The sequence below is a fragment of the Tachypleus tridentatus genome, chromosome 4 (assembly GCF_004210375.1).
Source record: "Tachypleus tridentatus isolate NWPU-2018 chromosome 4, ASM421037v1, whole genome shotgun sequence".
NCBI lineage: Eukaryota > Metazoa > Arthropoda > Merostomata > Xiphosura > Limulidae > Tachypleus > Tachypleus tridentatus.
Window position 1 is genome coordinate 107,136,557 of NC_134828.1, and position 16,600 is coordinate 107,153,156.

Consider the following 16,600-nt stretch of genomic DNA (forward strand, 5'->3'; position numbering starts at 1 on the left):
AATAAAAATGATTGTATAATGAAATTTTGTTTGCTTTAGGAACACGACGGTGGGTGCATCTACCTGAATCTTTACAAACTGGCCATGTTGCTTATCTTGTTAAGGTTTGTAAACATATATTTCATTTATGAATTTTGGATCAAGGTAAAAAAAACAAACAAACAGTGAAAACATGAGTTTTTTTTTTGTTTCAATTGACTTAATTTGTCATCATCAGGTGTCTTAGTTTTAGAAAAAAATTATTTGAATTTAGTATATGTGATTTCCTTCCAGAAGATGTCACCCTTGTTTAACATTGTAACATATTAATTTTTTTTGTAACTGTACATAATTAGACAAAGTTGAATTAAACTTCTAAGCTCTGTGTTAATATTTATTGACATTATATAGAACCTTGACAGATGAGGCACTGTCTGGAATTCTGCTTACAAAATGTATTAGCCTTTCCCTGCTCTAGGGTTGTTTTTCTAAATTTTAGTGTAGTGCTTCGTATGTACAGAACCTACATAAGATATAAATTATAATGAACAATTCATACTCTGGAGAAGTTAAAAATGAGTTATTGTGAAATGAATAAACTATGGGAGTCTTAAAATCACAAAAGAGGGGCATAAAAATATTATTGTTTGTTTTTATTAAAATATGAAAAATGTTTTTTAAAAACAATTCAAAATATTATAAAGAATAAAACACCATGATTACGTATCTAATATATATATAAACTGATACGTAAATTAAATGTAGATGTAACAATTGAAGGATTCTAAAACAGTGCAGACCATATTTGTATGTTTAGTGTATACACGTGTATAATTGCACGTAAGTGGACTCGTGTAGAAATGTACAAATTTGAAATAACAGTAATTGAGCTAGTAATTAAATAAATAATTTGTACCATACTTTCAATATGAGAAACTGCATACATATGTACAAATATGTTGAAACAATATGTAATTGACTGGTGGTTTGTACATCTACAAGTGTTCAAGGTGAATGTGAAATTAATGATAAAGGAGGTGGGGTTGTGGTAGTGGAAGATATTGTGTTGCTATGTCTCAGTGCTTGTTTACTGTTGTAAGAAGACGTGTTTCATCACCAGCTAGAAAATGCAAATTTTGAGATATGTATGTGTATATATATAATAACTCTCATCTTGTTACAGAGTTAGATAGTTTCAAAATTTCTTTTGCATTGGAAAGCTGTACATTTTAACAAATTCACGTAAAGATAATTATTAGTTGTTCAATGTTTTTACAAAAGGAGAAAATTAAATTGAAGTGAGAAAAAGGTTTCACTTATTGGGAAATAACGTGTTACAAGTCGTGTTTTTGAAGTTTAGGCATAGAATTGACTATTTACTAGTGATCTTAATGAATAACATAGGTTAGTTATCAGAGTCTGTAGATTTGCACATTTTAATTGTAATTTTTATAAATCTAATTGCTGACACATTCTAGAATTAAGCACACTTTCTTGGTTCTGTTCTCTATTAGTCAGCCTATAGGAATGACCTGTTTTATTTGGGATAATTATCATGCTTAGTATTGTAGAATTAAATTCTGAAATAGAGGATGTAGCAAGTTAAACCCCAGCTGAATAATAAGGACTGTGTACTCATTCACAAAGGACATGTTTACTGTTTTATTTTTAATGTCTGAGTAAAGATTCCATTCATTTGTTCAAGACACTAAAGAGAAATCTCAGTCTAATTGTCTCTCTTTCACAAGAAAGATCACAAGTTTTCTGGGTGAATCCTCCCATTATTGCAGAAATAATATGTGGTACTGGTGAGAAAGTTGGTTTCATCTGTATGTACTACAGGTTAACAGAGGATTTTATTGTAATTGGAGGAAAATTATTTGTATGTACTACAGGTTGACAAAGGATTTTATTGTAATTGGAGGACAATTATTTATTTGGTCATTTTAATTTCTTGACTGTTTGATACTTAGTGTGTTGTGTTCCTTGGCTAAGGAAATTTTGTTGAAAAGGTGGAGTTTTTCTTATTTTAAGTTCTGGTTACTGTAATGGATTTTAGTCATTACACCATTTTTTTCAATTAAAACATGACAGGTTATCACTTTATGCACTGTGATAATAAGGCCAGTTGATACTGATATTATCTGTACAATATTCCCATCTACATTGTTCATTATGTGACTTCTAGAGATCAGTAGTTGTTAGTAACTAAGATGAACTTGTCCTAAGACCATTTTTTTTAAGCTGAACTACTCATCAAAGAAATTTGAGTTAATGCAATATGAAATTAATACGAGGGCTGTTCAAAAAATACGCAGACAGATGTCATAAAACAAAATGTACTTTATTTAGAAGTTACAGGTCTGGGACCCCTTCAAAGTACTCTCCTCCCCAACGCACACACTTTTCCCACTTGTTGAAACAGTCCTGGTACGCTTCTTTTGTAATGTCCTCCAGCTCCTTCTTCGCATTTGCCTTAATCTCGGGAATCGTCTCAAATCTTCTTCCTTTCAAGGGTCTTTTGAGTTTGGGGAACAAGAAAAAATTGCAAGGAGCAAGGTCAGGTGAGTAGGGGTGGTGGGGAAGAACAGTGATCGAGTGTTTGGCCAAAAACTCACGAGTTCTGAGGCACAAATTTCGCAGCAACGAGGTGCATCTTCAATTTTTTGGTCAAAATCTCGTAACAAGATCCAACTGATATCCCACACTCTTCAGCAAGCTCCCTGACAGTCAGACGTCGATTTGCTCGTACCAGAGTGTTGATTTTGTCGACGTGTGGGTCATCAGTTGACGTGGAAGGACGTCTAGGATGCTCATCATCTTCAATGGACTGTCGACCATCCTTAAAACGTCCATCACCATAAGCCGTGTTAAGCATAGCAGAAGTTTCAGTCGCAGGTTTTCCAAATTTAACACAAAATTTCACAGCAAGTCGTTGCTCCTTCAGGTCATTCATTCTGAAATCTGCCAAAGGAAAAAAATTGCACTTCACTTAAAACCGCGTAGCTAATACACAATTGAAGATATCTGCAATCGGGAAATGGCGTCGTAATTGGCTGATCTGTGCGAACCTAGTGACACCAAGCGGATTCCCCTGGAACCAACTGGAGCCGCGCAATTCAAACAGTCTGCGTATTTTTTGAACAGACCTCGTATATTGTAAAGTTGAGGCAAAATAATATATTGTAAAGTTGAGGCAAAAGTAATATATTGTAAAGTTGAGGCAAAAGTAATATATTGTAAAGTTGAGGCAAAATTATTTAACTTAAGGTATTGCTCAGTTTTCAGCATTTTATTAGGAAATGTTCAAACAAATTGTAGTAACCCTGTTTGTTAATTTTCTTTATTTCAGTTTGAAGTATGATTGAGTTGATTCATTTAAAACTGTTTATAGCTCAAACTGGGATTAGTATTGGAATAAGATAATAGGCTACATCTGGTGTGGATGAATATTTAATGATTCAACAGATGTCACAGTAAATATCAGAACTGTGTTGAGTGTGTGTATATACATAAGGTAGTTTGCAGAACTTACAAACTAGGTGTTTTATGTTAGTTCTTTCCAGTTTATCTGAATAGTCATTTTGTTATTTTTTAATACCATATCCTTCTTTCATAACTCTGTTTGTTACATCATGGTTGTCACTTTCACTGGCAGGTTGGATGACAAAGATTGGTCATATTTCAGCTTACAGTTACTTTTTAGTATGTGTTATAACAATCAATAAATCTTTCTCATCAGGGGTGACCTTGAACAGTTGTTAAGTTAATATAGTTGAAGAATGATAGCCATTAAACTGAAGTAAACTTCACATAAAACTAGATGTCTTAATCTTGAAATTGGTTTTATATATTTAAAGCTGGTAGTTTTAAGAGTTGAATATGACTGTGCAATGATGGAAAACTTATTGTATGTGCTGTTTAAGAATGACATAATTTATTAAGTACATAAAGTGAAGTGTTCTTTTAGTTTGATAGTTTCTGCTCTATGTTTTGTGTGTTGATCACCTCTGTTCAGTACAAGTGTGTGTGTTTTCTTAGAGCAAAGCCACATCAGGCTATCTGCTGAGCCCACCGAGGGGAATCAAACCCTGATTTTAGTGTTGTAAATCCGTGGACTTACTGCTGTACCAGTGGGAGACGTACAAGTGTGAATAACCTTAGTTTTATTTTTTCCTTGTTAATAAAATTCTCTCTCTTATTATTTGGTTCAAAAACAGTTCAAGTGGAATTTTCAGTTACTGAATTTGTTTTTTTTTAAAACGTTTCATTATTTGGGTAAAAGACTCATTCATGTCTTTGGTTGATTTTTAGGAAGTCTATAAGTTATTGAAGAATAATTGCGTGGATGGTTGTGTGGATTTTATTATTAATTCTTTGACAGCAAGGCATCATAAATATTTTATGAAATTTTACTTTTTTGTCCTAATTGTTTAATTGCTGTAATTAATTAATGTTGTGTAATTTGCCAGATATTGTAATATTTTTTTGTTCTAATTGTTCAAAATCTTTGTTGTAATTAGCAAATACTTAGAACTTTTTTATTGTTGATGTTATCAAAGTTAAAGTTCACAGAAAGTGGACATGCTTGTATTGATCTAATTTTTTGTATTGGATTCTACACTCACAAGGATGTTTTAGTTGGTAATATTTTATCTCTAGATTTATACCTACTGAGTTACATTTCCTTGTCTTCTCTTCTTGGACCATTATTACTTTCTTTTAAGGTAACAGTTTTGTATGTCTTAGTTTCCATATACTGTATGAATGAATGAAATTCATGGTAATTTCAAGGTAGTTTTTATTATGAATATATTTCTCAGTTGTAGAATTTTAAAAATATACAGGTCTACCTCCAGTTCCTTTCCCTTTGGAGAAGTGGGGCTGTAGAGTTTTTATGATATGGATTTATAGTAAATGTGTTACAGCAAGCTCGTTTGTCCCACCAGAGCTAAATCTTCTTAGCAACTTAAAAAAGTGATATAATGTTTTGGCCAGTAGGGTGAATGAACTTGAAGGAGCCGTAGTGAATATTTAGGGGACGCCTGGTGAGTCCCTCACTGCAAGTCATGAAAATATATATGTAGTTTGGTAGTAAAAACCTTTAGCACTTCTCAGTTTGTTATTATAGTGTTTATAATGATTGCTTATTTTTATAGTTGTTGTAAATTTCATTTTTATTCGTAAAATAACCATAAAATTAATACTATCACAGAAAAATCTGGAAAGTAAACTGTTTATTTCATAGCAATTTGTATAAAATTGTTGTTAGTTGAAAATTACTGAATTTATTGTGTGCACATATCTAACATGATTATTTAAAATGCGTAATACAGAGTGTTCGGAAAGTCACTGTGCAGTTTTGTTATCATATGTCTATTCAGTCTATTTCAAGCCAGGAACTGATAGCGGTGTTTAGAAACAAAATAAGAAGGATCCAGATCTGTATTGATGCCAACGGGGGTCACTTTCAACATTGTTTATAATTGTCATTCACATTTACCTCCTGTATTCTATATTGAAACATGTATGTTAATAAATATATAAGTGCACAGTGACTTTCCGAACACCCCTTATAAGCATGACTCTGATTCACTCAAATTACTTAACAGAATTGTCTTCATTAATCAAAAAAAGTGCATTTTAAGAGTAGAATTAATTAGATAAGTCGGCATATTATTTAAATTAACTTATATTCACAAGTTAGTTGTGACTTGAACGTTGTCTTAGAGTGGCTGTAAGACCAAAATAGGATAAAATAAATTCATTTAGTAAGTGTTTAGAAACTATTTGATTAACAAATCAGGTGTTACATGAATATAGAACTAACATTTTATCATGGGCTCTAGAAATTATTAAACACGAGTTTATAAATTTTAGATAAATATATTCAAACACTGTCTATACCACAATTGCATAAACCGTCTATCAGTTAATAAGCTTCCCGCTAGTACAGCAATAAGTCTATGGATTTACAATGCTAAAATCGGGGTTAGATTCTTCCAGTGGGCCCAGCAGATAGCCCGATGTGGCTTTGCTATAAGAAAAACACACACTATCAATTAATAAAAAAATAGCGAAGATCTGATATATAATACTATGTTTCTGGTGCATTCATATTATCGATAAACAAATGTTTTATTATAACATTCTAATGTACATTCATTGTTGTCAAGATATTATTGTTTTAAAAACTAGATAATGATATAAAATTCAAGTTGCTTAACGAATATGAAATATTAGATCCAGGAAAAAAGTGACAATATAGTGTTATTCAAAGCACCATAGTAACTTTTTACAATAAATGCTTGATTAGTATAAGCCTGTTCATTAACATGTACATTTCATATATTCATCATATTCTCCACTTCCATTATATGGGGTCGGACAGGGCTGCATTTATCCATAGGCAGAGTAGGCAGTTGCGGCATAGGGCGGCAAATTTAAGAAACTTCGAATGAAATCGGCAACATGTACTTGATGAATTATTACTTCATTTTGTAATGCGGGTTCGCCACAATCACCATTTTGTCCCGCACCAGATCGAGGTACCAGTCAAGATTGCTGACCAATAACATAAGTAACAGCGTAAATAACACAGTTCTCACTTCTGGAACGATCAGATGGAGATAGAGATTGCAAAAATATCTGCCTAGGTGGTATAAATGTTCTCTGCAGAGTGTTAGTTAACCATTTTATGAATTATTTAAGCTTAGTTACTTTTTATTGGATATGTAGTTTAGGTATAAGCTGATTAAATATAAAGTCGTTTGTAAGAGAAATAATTTTTAAATTTCTTCATATCAATGGACATTTGTGAAGAAAGACTAAACAATTGTGTATCATATTTTTAGTTTTCTACATATCTATGAATTCGAGTATTTTCTATTGAGTATAGTGGCGTGAGTTAGAACTTTTTTTTTTGGAAATTAATTAATACAAAATAATTTATTGATGCATGTTTTCTCGTATCGTTGGAAAACCTAAAGCAGCACTTTGTGTTGTAAATTTTCGTTTACAAGTTTGGACATACACTACCTTAGATATCCTGTTTTGTTTAAAATAATGACTTTTTCTTCATTATAAAACATCATAAAACTGTTGTGGAAAAATTATTTAGTATTGGTGTATGTTGCGTTTTTAAGGGAGTTGCTGTTTGTAATGATCATTTTAAAGTCAGAAGGTTTAATAAGATAGGCCTAAACATCTACTGATCTTAGGATACGATATAAAATTGTCAAGCACACTTGAAAGTATATTATATGATATAGTTAAGAGAATATAGAAAGTAATGTCGAGATATGTATATGTATATATAGTGAGTAAATTAACATGTTAGCTTGTAACAGATTAAAATAAACAGCAGCTACAACAAACAAACAAATTCATTGAACTTTTCACGACCACAGAAATCCAAGATAAATTTTTCAAACAGTTGGAATATAAAGCACAGTTAAAAATATGTATCGAGCCAAGACTTGATACTAAGGCTAATGAACAATACAAAATGTATACTAATATTAATCAGTAAATAAAGAAATTAAGAGTTTGTTTCTGAACTTCGCGCAAAGCTACTCTATGGCTATCTACGCTAGTCGTCCCTAATTTAGCAGTGTAAGACTAGATGGAGAACAGCTAGTCATTACCACTTACCGCCAACTCTTGAGCTACTCTTTTACCAACGAATAGTGGGATTGAACATGCATTATAACGCCCCCACGGCTGAAAGGGCGAGCATATTTGGTGTGACGGTAATTCAAACCTGCGACCCTCCAATTACGAGTCGAGCACCCTTACCACTTGGCCATGGCGGGCTTGGAATGAAGAGAAAAGAATAAAACCATTAAAAAAAAAATTAAATGTAAACAATTTCAATATTATTATTGAATAACAATCAGCAATAATACGTTTTAACTATATCTTGTGATCTTATTTGTTTGTTTGCTTTTTAACTCAGTTACATAGCTATACAATGTGCTGTTTCCAACACGAATATCGAAACCTGGTTTATAGTGGTACAAGTCAGCAGACGTGCCTCTGTGCCATCAGACGCATGTTGTGAACTAACTCGTTTAATCTCAAAGTAGGGGTTTTCTTCAGTGCTTAGATCACAATGTTACATCTCATGTGATTAGCAAATTTACATATTATTTCATAACATTAACATATGTATGTCAACGCTAGAGGGAGCTTATATCAATTTCATATCACATACCTACTGAAATTCAACGTGTTCTAGCTAGATGGTGAGTTAGCATTTTAATAAAACTTTAAAAAAGTTCATAGTTGAACTAATGGTTAGAAAGAATAATAAATAAGCTGTAAAAAATAATATAGTAGAAGTTACTATCTCAGAAACTGTGGCGATTTCTTTGTACAAGTAAGTTTTGTTTCACGTTAACGTGATTTGAAACGTAGCTCTGCAGCAACTTACGATAGCATACAGATATTCATGTTTGTAAAAATATTAAAGCGGTTTATTATTGTTATCTAGACTAGATCTTAACTAATTCTTACCAGATAATTGCAAAGAACCCATCTACAAAAGAACCACATTACTATAGTATGTTTGTTTGTTTTCAACACAAATTATAAACCTACAAACGTTCATCATTTCTCTTTAATATATTAATTTGGTTTGTTTTGAACAACATCAAGTCGTATAATTAATTTCTATCTTTATATAGAGATGTTCCGTCAGTATAAATACGACCGATTCATTAAGTGGAAAACGAATTACAAATATAAATATTAGATACAATAATAATAACAACAACGACAAAAAAAAATTACGAACGCTTCGGAGTTTTTTTAAGTTCCAACACCTGCTATTAAGCAATAATTTTTGATAAGTCAAAATTTCAGAAATAATTTGTATTCAAGTGGTAACAATATAAGAGGACATTAAGATCAAACGCGCGGCATGGCCAAGTGGTTAGTGCTGTACTCACAACCTGCGGGTCTCTAGTTTAAATCTCCAATCAATCCTACTATTCTTTGGTAAAAGAGTAGCTCAGAAGTTGGCGGTGGGTGGTGATAACCAGCTGTATTCCTTCTAGTTTTTCACTGCTAAATTAGGAACGGCTAGTGTGGGTAGCCTTCACGTAACTTTGCGCGAAATTCATAACAATCAAGCATCTTTAATTACAAGTCATAGTTTTTTGAATAGGCTTAAAATTGCCATCAAAATCATGTTCACTGCAAATTGGTGTGGTTTGTTTTGAATTTGGTACAAAGCTACACGAGGGTTATCTGTGCTAGTCGCCCCTAATTTAGCAGTGTAATACAAGAAGGAAGACAGCTAGTCATCACTACTCACCGCTAACTCTTGGGCTACTCTTTTACCAACGAATAGTGGGATTGACCGAACATTATAACACCCCCACGGCTGAGAGAGTGAGCATGTTTGGTGTGATGGGAATTCGAACCAGCTATACTCAGATTACGAGTCGAGTGCCTTAACCACCTGGCCATGCTGGCCCCCCTCACTGTAGACATGTTTTTCTTCTATTTACTTTCATTTGATTCTTGCGGTTTCAAAATACACGCATTTAAAAATATAGTCTTCCAGTGGCACAGTGGTATATCTGCGGACTCGCACTGCTAGAAACTGGGTTTCGATACCCATGAAGGGCAGAGAACAGATAGCCCATTGTGCAGCTATGTGCTTAACTTCAAAGAAACAAACGGAAAAGAAACAACAAAAATATGTTGTCAGCTTATCTTAATTTAATTTAATGCACAAGAATATATATATCTAAGAACAGCTGGTATGGGTAGAGAAAGCACTATGTAGAGGAGCGAACAACATTGTTAGCTCTACTATACCAGTTGTTTTTACATATATATATTTCTCTAGAAGTGGGTTTTCTCGTCGTCACGGATTAATGCTGAAAAGTTTTTCGTGAACACCAGAACTCATCACTTGGGCTGGATAATGAGAGATAGAGATTATCTAAAACACTTCATATATACACTACGTGGCCAAAAGTGTGTGGACACCCCTTCTAATCAGTGAGTTTGGCTATTTCATCCACACCCATATCTAATAGGTGCATAAAATCAAGCATAAGCCATACAATCTTTATAGACAAACACTCGCAGTAGAATGGGTCATACTGAAGAGTTCAGTGACTTTTAAAGTGGCTCTATCATAGAATGCTACCTTTCCAACAAGTCAGTTTGTCAAATTTCTGCCCTGCTAGAGCTGCTCTGGTCAACTGTAAGTGCTGTTATTGTGAAGTGGAAACGACGAGGAGCAACAACAGCTCAGCCACGAAGCGGTAGGCCACACAAGCTCAGAAAAAGGGGAACAAGTGCTGAAGCGCGTAGCGCGTAAAAATCGTCTGTCAACAATTGCAACACTCAATACTGAGTTCCAAACTGCCTCTGGAAGCAACGTCTGCACAAGAACTGTTTGTGGGGAGCTTCATAAAGTGGGTTTCCATGGCCGAGCAGCCAACCGCGCACAAGCCTAAGATCACAATGCCAAGCATTGACTGGAGTGGTGTAAAGCACACCACTGTTGGATTCTGGAGCAGTAGAAATGCGTTCTCTGGAGTGATGAATCACGCTTCACTATCTGGCAGTCTGATGGACGAATCTGGGTTTGGCAGATGCCAGGAGAACGCTATCTGCATGAATGTATAGTGCCAACTGTAAAGTTTTGTGAGGAGGTATAATGGTCTGGGGTTGCTTTTCATGGTTTGGGCCAGGCTCTTTAGTTCCAGTGAAGGGAAATTTTATTGCTGCACCATACATTGACATTCTGGAGAATTGTGTGCTTCCAACTTTGTGGCAACAGTTTGGGGAAGGCTCTTTTTTGTTTCAGCGTGACAAGCCCCGTTCACAAAGCGAGGTCCATAAAGATATGGTTTGCCGAGGTAGGTGTGGAAGAACGTGACTGGCCTGCACAGATCCTAATCTCAACCCCGTGGAACACCTTTGAGATGAATTGGAACGCCGACTGCGAGCCAGGCCATCTCGCCCGACATCAGTGCCTGACATCATTAATGCTCTTGTAGCTGAATAGGAGCAAATCTACGCAACCATGTTCCAAAATCCAGTAAAAAGCCTTCCCATAAGTGTGGAGGCTGCTATAGCAGGAAAGGAGAGGACTAATTCCATATTGATGCCCATGGTTTTGGAATGAGATGTTCAACAAACACGTGTGTGATGGTCGGTTGACCACATACTTTTGGCCATGTTGTGTATATATGTAGTATAATACTTTAATTCGAAGTTTGAATGAAATGCCATAAAACAAACAACAACTGCAATATATCAGCTTAATGATAATTGGAACAGACTGAGGTAATTATTTAGCATTGTTAAAGTGTACTTTGATAAAAAAAAATCGTAAACTGTTGTTTTAGAATTGATAATTTTAAAGTTTCAAGAGGGATAGGGTAGCTTTTGTCACTTTGAAATCGGATAAAAAGTTCGGGTCAATGAGCTGCCTTATATCCGCTTTTACCGAATTTTCTTTGTGCTCATGTGCGCGTATTTATAGGTGACACGTAGTTTTTACCAATATACAAGTATCTTTAACGCTACCCCTAATACATTAATATAGCACCTGTTCTTTGAAGAATTTTTTAGTTTTAAATTAAAGGTAGCTCAATTTAAAGACAAGTATCTTTTGATTATTTTTTTGAATTCGAGGTTTGAGTTTACAGTTTTATTTGACCATGGAAGGAGTGAAAAACTTGCTTGCAGTTGTTTGGTGGTGAAGAAACCGCTTTGAGGCTAATAAAATTTAAAGACTGCTTTGATGAATAACGAATAAAACTATTACGAGTTTAACGTCAATAAATTGCGATAGTGTGTGGCTTCATGGTAGGTAATAGAGTATGATAATATTAAGAGATAAACTTTATTTTGTGATATTAATTTAAGTAGATTTTTTTACACTCGATGGGGAGAATGATTTTTGCAACCACTTATGTGGACTTTAATTTGCAAATTGGTAATCTCTGATTACGTAAACCTGAAAGCTGTAAACATGCAGTCACAGAGTAATCTTGTTGCCACGATACTTGCATGTATACTTAGGCCTACTGACTGATACTTACGAACTATCGATTAGGTCGAAAAGCTTAGAAGCACGCCTTTATTAAAGAGGTACATTTCGGCTACTGAAAAAGCCTACATCTAGGCCTAATTATGTAATTCGATTGGTGAGAACACGAGAATCTCAAGAACAAACACATAATTTGTAGGCCTGTGATGCAATAAAACAATTAAACAGACCAAACTGTAGGGGCGGGTGATTGTATGCACCATACCCCAACCTAAAATGAAGGGGGTATGTATACCCCCATTCTCCCAGGATCTACGCCTCTGAATTTAAGAGTGAAAACGGAAGTACTAAGAACAGCTATTATCCGCTCTATTTTGGAGCTTTAAAACAAGGTTACGTTTGAAAGTTTGACATGAAACTGAAGATAGCTAATAAATGTTTCGGTACGGTAAACCAATTGCTTGTTTCAGTTTTTGTAGTGCATGTTGATGTATAGAAGATGTTTTAATGTTAGAGATAAACGATTTTATAACAATAATTTATTTTGTGTAATTGGATCCTTAACATTTTGCTTTGCAGTTTCTTTAGGAGCATCCAATAAACGGCCCGGCATGGTCACGCAGATGGCCCTCGTGTAGCTTTGAGCATAATTTAAAAACAACAACAGCATTCGATAAAAAATAAACCGAAATCGATACTACAAAGTTTCAGTTGTGGTTTGTGTTTGAGTGGAACGTTCAATAGTAATCTCTGTGTGTGTTTTCTTATAGCAAAGCCACATCGGACTGTCTGCTGAGTTCACCGACGGTTAGTAATCTGTAAAGCGAGAAGTTGAGTGTTCGATTAAAGCAAAATAACAAATTTAGTGTCTTAGAATCGTTTATTGCTAGTTTTTAAGTTGCTTACTTTGTTTTCTTATACGTCAGTTATAAAGTTTATATGTTGTAATTTTTTAAGTATTCAAAAAAATTTTTTTTGACGTGACCAATACTGTGAAAATGTATTATTAATGTAATTTTTATATAATACTGGCTTGTAATTATAGGAGGCACTTTTCCAGTCACTGACTTTTATAATGTTATTTTATTCTTTATTTAAATTGTTTTCGCAGTAATCTTAAACATACGCTTACTGCATGTTTCAGTGTACATTGTTACATCATTATTGTTCAAATATGTGTTATTTTTAAACTTTTTGTCATATCAAAACTTCTCGCTCAATGGCTAATGGCGTTTTTATACTCAAAATGTTGTGAATTAACATTTTGAGGTTTTAACGCTGATGATACAATTTGGAACAATTGCGAAACGTCAGTAATTAAAGATGTTACACCAAAGTTTTTCTAATACTTTTTATAAAACAACATAAATACCAATGCAAATGTAATTATGATATTTATAATTCAAAAATTAAGTTATCACTAAATACAATTTTTATTTATATAAATTTTGTAAGAAAAAACACTAGTTATGGTGATAACTAAAGTTTACAGAATTACATCTTATAAGGACTTATACTAGTTCCATACACATTTATTTTTGAATCAAATAAAAGAAATTAGAGACTTATGTAGAATGTGAAGAATAGTTTGTGCTACATACATATATATATATATACACATATATAGCAGTATCACAGTGTAGTACCAATACTTATTGTTCAAAAAAAGCATTCACTGAACATTTCAAACAGGCACTTTTAAACAGATAGCTAGTGCTATCTGTTGAGTTTATGTATTACTAAACTTGTTTATTTTTTAAATGTATTTGTTTTACACATTATTGCAGTGCTATTTAAGTTGATATCTAGTACATTTCATGTATGTTCATTAACATTGATGAAAATCTTCATTAAATTTAGCATATTATAAGCAGAAATAATCAAATGATGTGTTCGTGAAGAAAATGAATTATTTTATTGTCTTAAAAGTTTCTTTGTTAACCATCATATTAAAAAAACGTTTTGGATGACAGATTGAAATGTTTCTCAGAAAACGGTGAATAAGTTCTTAATATAAAATGTAATTGTAGGTATATATAACTTAGATTTCATGGATAAAGCAGCATTTCATGTATACATATATATATTCATACAAGGAAGATATGGTGGAATATCAACTATAACAGAATCTAAGTTTGTGTTATAAAAGCTGTCGTACATTTTATATATTTAAAAATGGCTGGTATGGGTAGAGAAGGCACTAATAGAGGAGCGAACAACGTTTCGACCTTTTTTGGTCATCGTCAGGTTCACAAAGAAAGAAAGGGTTACTGATCAGTAGCTGACCACATGTTTGAAGAACTGCCTTTGGATTGTTGTACATTTTATAATTTATTAAGGGAATATAACAAATACAGAAAAGGGAGGGTTATTTTCAATGTTAGAAATCATATGGAAAAATAATAAAGATTTCTTCATAAAATGTACTCATGATATTAGTATATTAGCAAGACTCTTTTATGCTTTAATATAAATGCTTGTAACTGTGAACTACTTTATGCCAAAGAGTTTTTAATGTGTTTTTTCATCCAGTTTTTAGGTAACACAGTGGTTGACCAGCCTAAAGGAATTCATGTTGTTAAAGAGGGAATTAGGAAACTTAAGGTAAGAATGTGTGTAATGTTATCTAGTCTAATGGACAATTTATGTTGTTGTTATGTTGTGAAGACTAGACATTAATTTAACATAACATAATGCTTTGGAACAACATGGGGCTCATTGATACATCTTGGCTATTCCATCTTCTAAAGTAAACTAAAACTATTATAACAGAAAAAAAATCTTAAAGCCAGCTATTATCATTAAAATATTTATCAAGCCATCCTTTAAACCCCTTTAAATGTATTGTGTTGTGTACATCGTAAGGAAACTCATTCCAAAGGCTAACTATCCTGTTACAAAAATAAATCTGTCCTACTTGAAGATGATTTCTACCCTGCCAAAATTTATATTTGTGCTCCTTAGTTCTTCTATTCTTTGTTAAGTATAAAAAAGATGATGGATGTGTTCTATCAATTCCCTTTAAAGACTTAAATGCCTCAATCTGATCCTCTCTAATTTTTTTTCTTTTAAGAGAAAATAATTTGAAAGATTTCAGTCTGTTCTTATATGACAACCCTTCTTTCCCAGGCAACATTCTAGTAACCCTTCTCTGAACTCTATCCAACTGTTCAATGTTCTTCTTTAGGTAAGCAGTCCATGGCGAAATACAATACTCTAAATGTGGCCTAACCAGTGATCCTTACAATGAAATTATAATCACTTTATACTTGTATTCAATATTTCTGTTCATGCAACCTAAATTCCTACTTGCCCTACCACTAGCAACATCTCACTGCTTGGATGGCTTAAGAGAGTGATCTACCATTATACCATCATTCTTTCCTTTTATGACATTGTTAAGGTTATTCCCATACAAATTCTACTTGTAATTAAAATTGTGATAATCCACATATATTATCTTGCATTATTATAATTAAACCCCGTCTACCATGTATTTGCCAAATTCACTAAATGATCTAAATCCTTTTGTAAAGCAGCAGCATCCTCTTCACAGTCAGCAACACTGGTGATCTTGATGCCATCTGGAAAATTGGGAATTTATTTGACCATTCTTTCATTTATGTCATAGGTGCAAATAAAAAATAGCAATGGTTCTAAGACTGAACCCTGAGTTACATTACTTGCAATATTAATCCAATTTTACTGAACTCTATTTGTAACAACCCTCTGCTTTCTTCCATCTAGTCACTCTTCTATCCAATTTTCTAACTTATTCCCTGCATTTATAGAGATAATTTTTTTCAAGCCTTTTATGTGGCACTTTGTCAAATGCTTTCTAGAAACCCAGATACATCAAATCTACACCCTTATCTATGCAAGCAGTAATGTTTTTAAAGAATGTGAAAAAATTTACTTGGCAAGATTTTCACTTAATGAAATCATGTTGACTATCCAATAAAATTCTAAACTTTATTGAATGACTTTGCAAAACACATTTTATCAGACTTACCAAACCTTTTCTCACAGCTGATGTGAGACTAATAGTTTTGTTATTACTAGAACAAGTTCTATTTCCTCCCTTGAAAAGAAGACTGGCATTAGCTAACTTTCAATCCAGTGCTCACTATTCAAGGACTTACAAAAAATTGTAAGTGGTTGACATATACAGTCTTTAACTTCTTTCATAACACCTTAGGAAATATTATCTGGCCCAAAAGACTTATTGTTCTTTAGGCCTTCCATTTTTTCTTCACAAGATCATAATTAATGCAATCATATTTTTTTTTTATCTTGTTTCTGTATATCAACTGTTCAAGATGAAGAATATTGTTTAAATCCTTTAATCATTAGTGAAAACTGAAGAAAAAGCTTAATTTAATGACTCAGTTATTTCATAATCATCAAACATCAGCCTCCCTTTATTATTCCTCAATGGTCCTAACCACATTCTTTTGTTTATCTTTTATGTATTTTAGGAAATTCTTACTACTAATGTTTACATTTTCAGCCAACTTTTTCTTACACATGCTTCTCAATATTCCCATTTTCTGTTTCAACAACTTTCTTGATATTCTATAATATTCTAAGTTTTTTATC

At 33.2% G+C, this 16,600-nt stretch overlaps 1 protein-coding gene and 1 long non-coding RNA gene across 13 annotated transcripts in view; one reads left to right on the forward strand and one right to left on the reverse strand.

Annotated features, from left to right (window-relative positions):
* The window catches only part of LOC143249855 (PTB domain-containing engulfment adapter protein 1-like), a 118,964-nt gene that overhangs the window by 43,210 nt on the left and 59,154 nt on the right, over positions 1-16,600 (forward strand). For 9 of the 12 annotated variants that reach the window (XM_076500408.1, XM_076500410.1, XM_076500411.1 and 6 more), the window contains 2 exons: positions 40-104; positions 14,534-14,605. In XM_076500408.1, the coding sequence (XP_076356523.1) occupies positions 40-104; positions 14,534-14,605 (137 nt within the window). Of the gene's footprint in view, positions 1-39; positions 105-12,771; positions 12,809-14,533; positions 14,606-16,600 lie in introns of all 12 variants that reach the window. The other 3 variants (XM_076500414.1, XM_076500413.1, XM_076500415.1) reach the window with 1 other exon arrangement.
* LOC143249857 (uncharacterized) lies at positions 5,200-8,076 on the reverse strand. The gene is made up of 3 exons (XR_013028012.1): positions 7,982-8,076; positions 7,633-7,793; positions 5,200-6,016 (listed from the first exon to the last, which is right to left on the reverse strand). It is a non-coding gene; the product is annotated as an uncharacterized LOC143249857 (long non-coding RNA).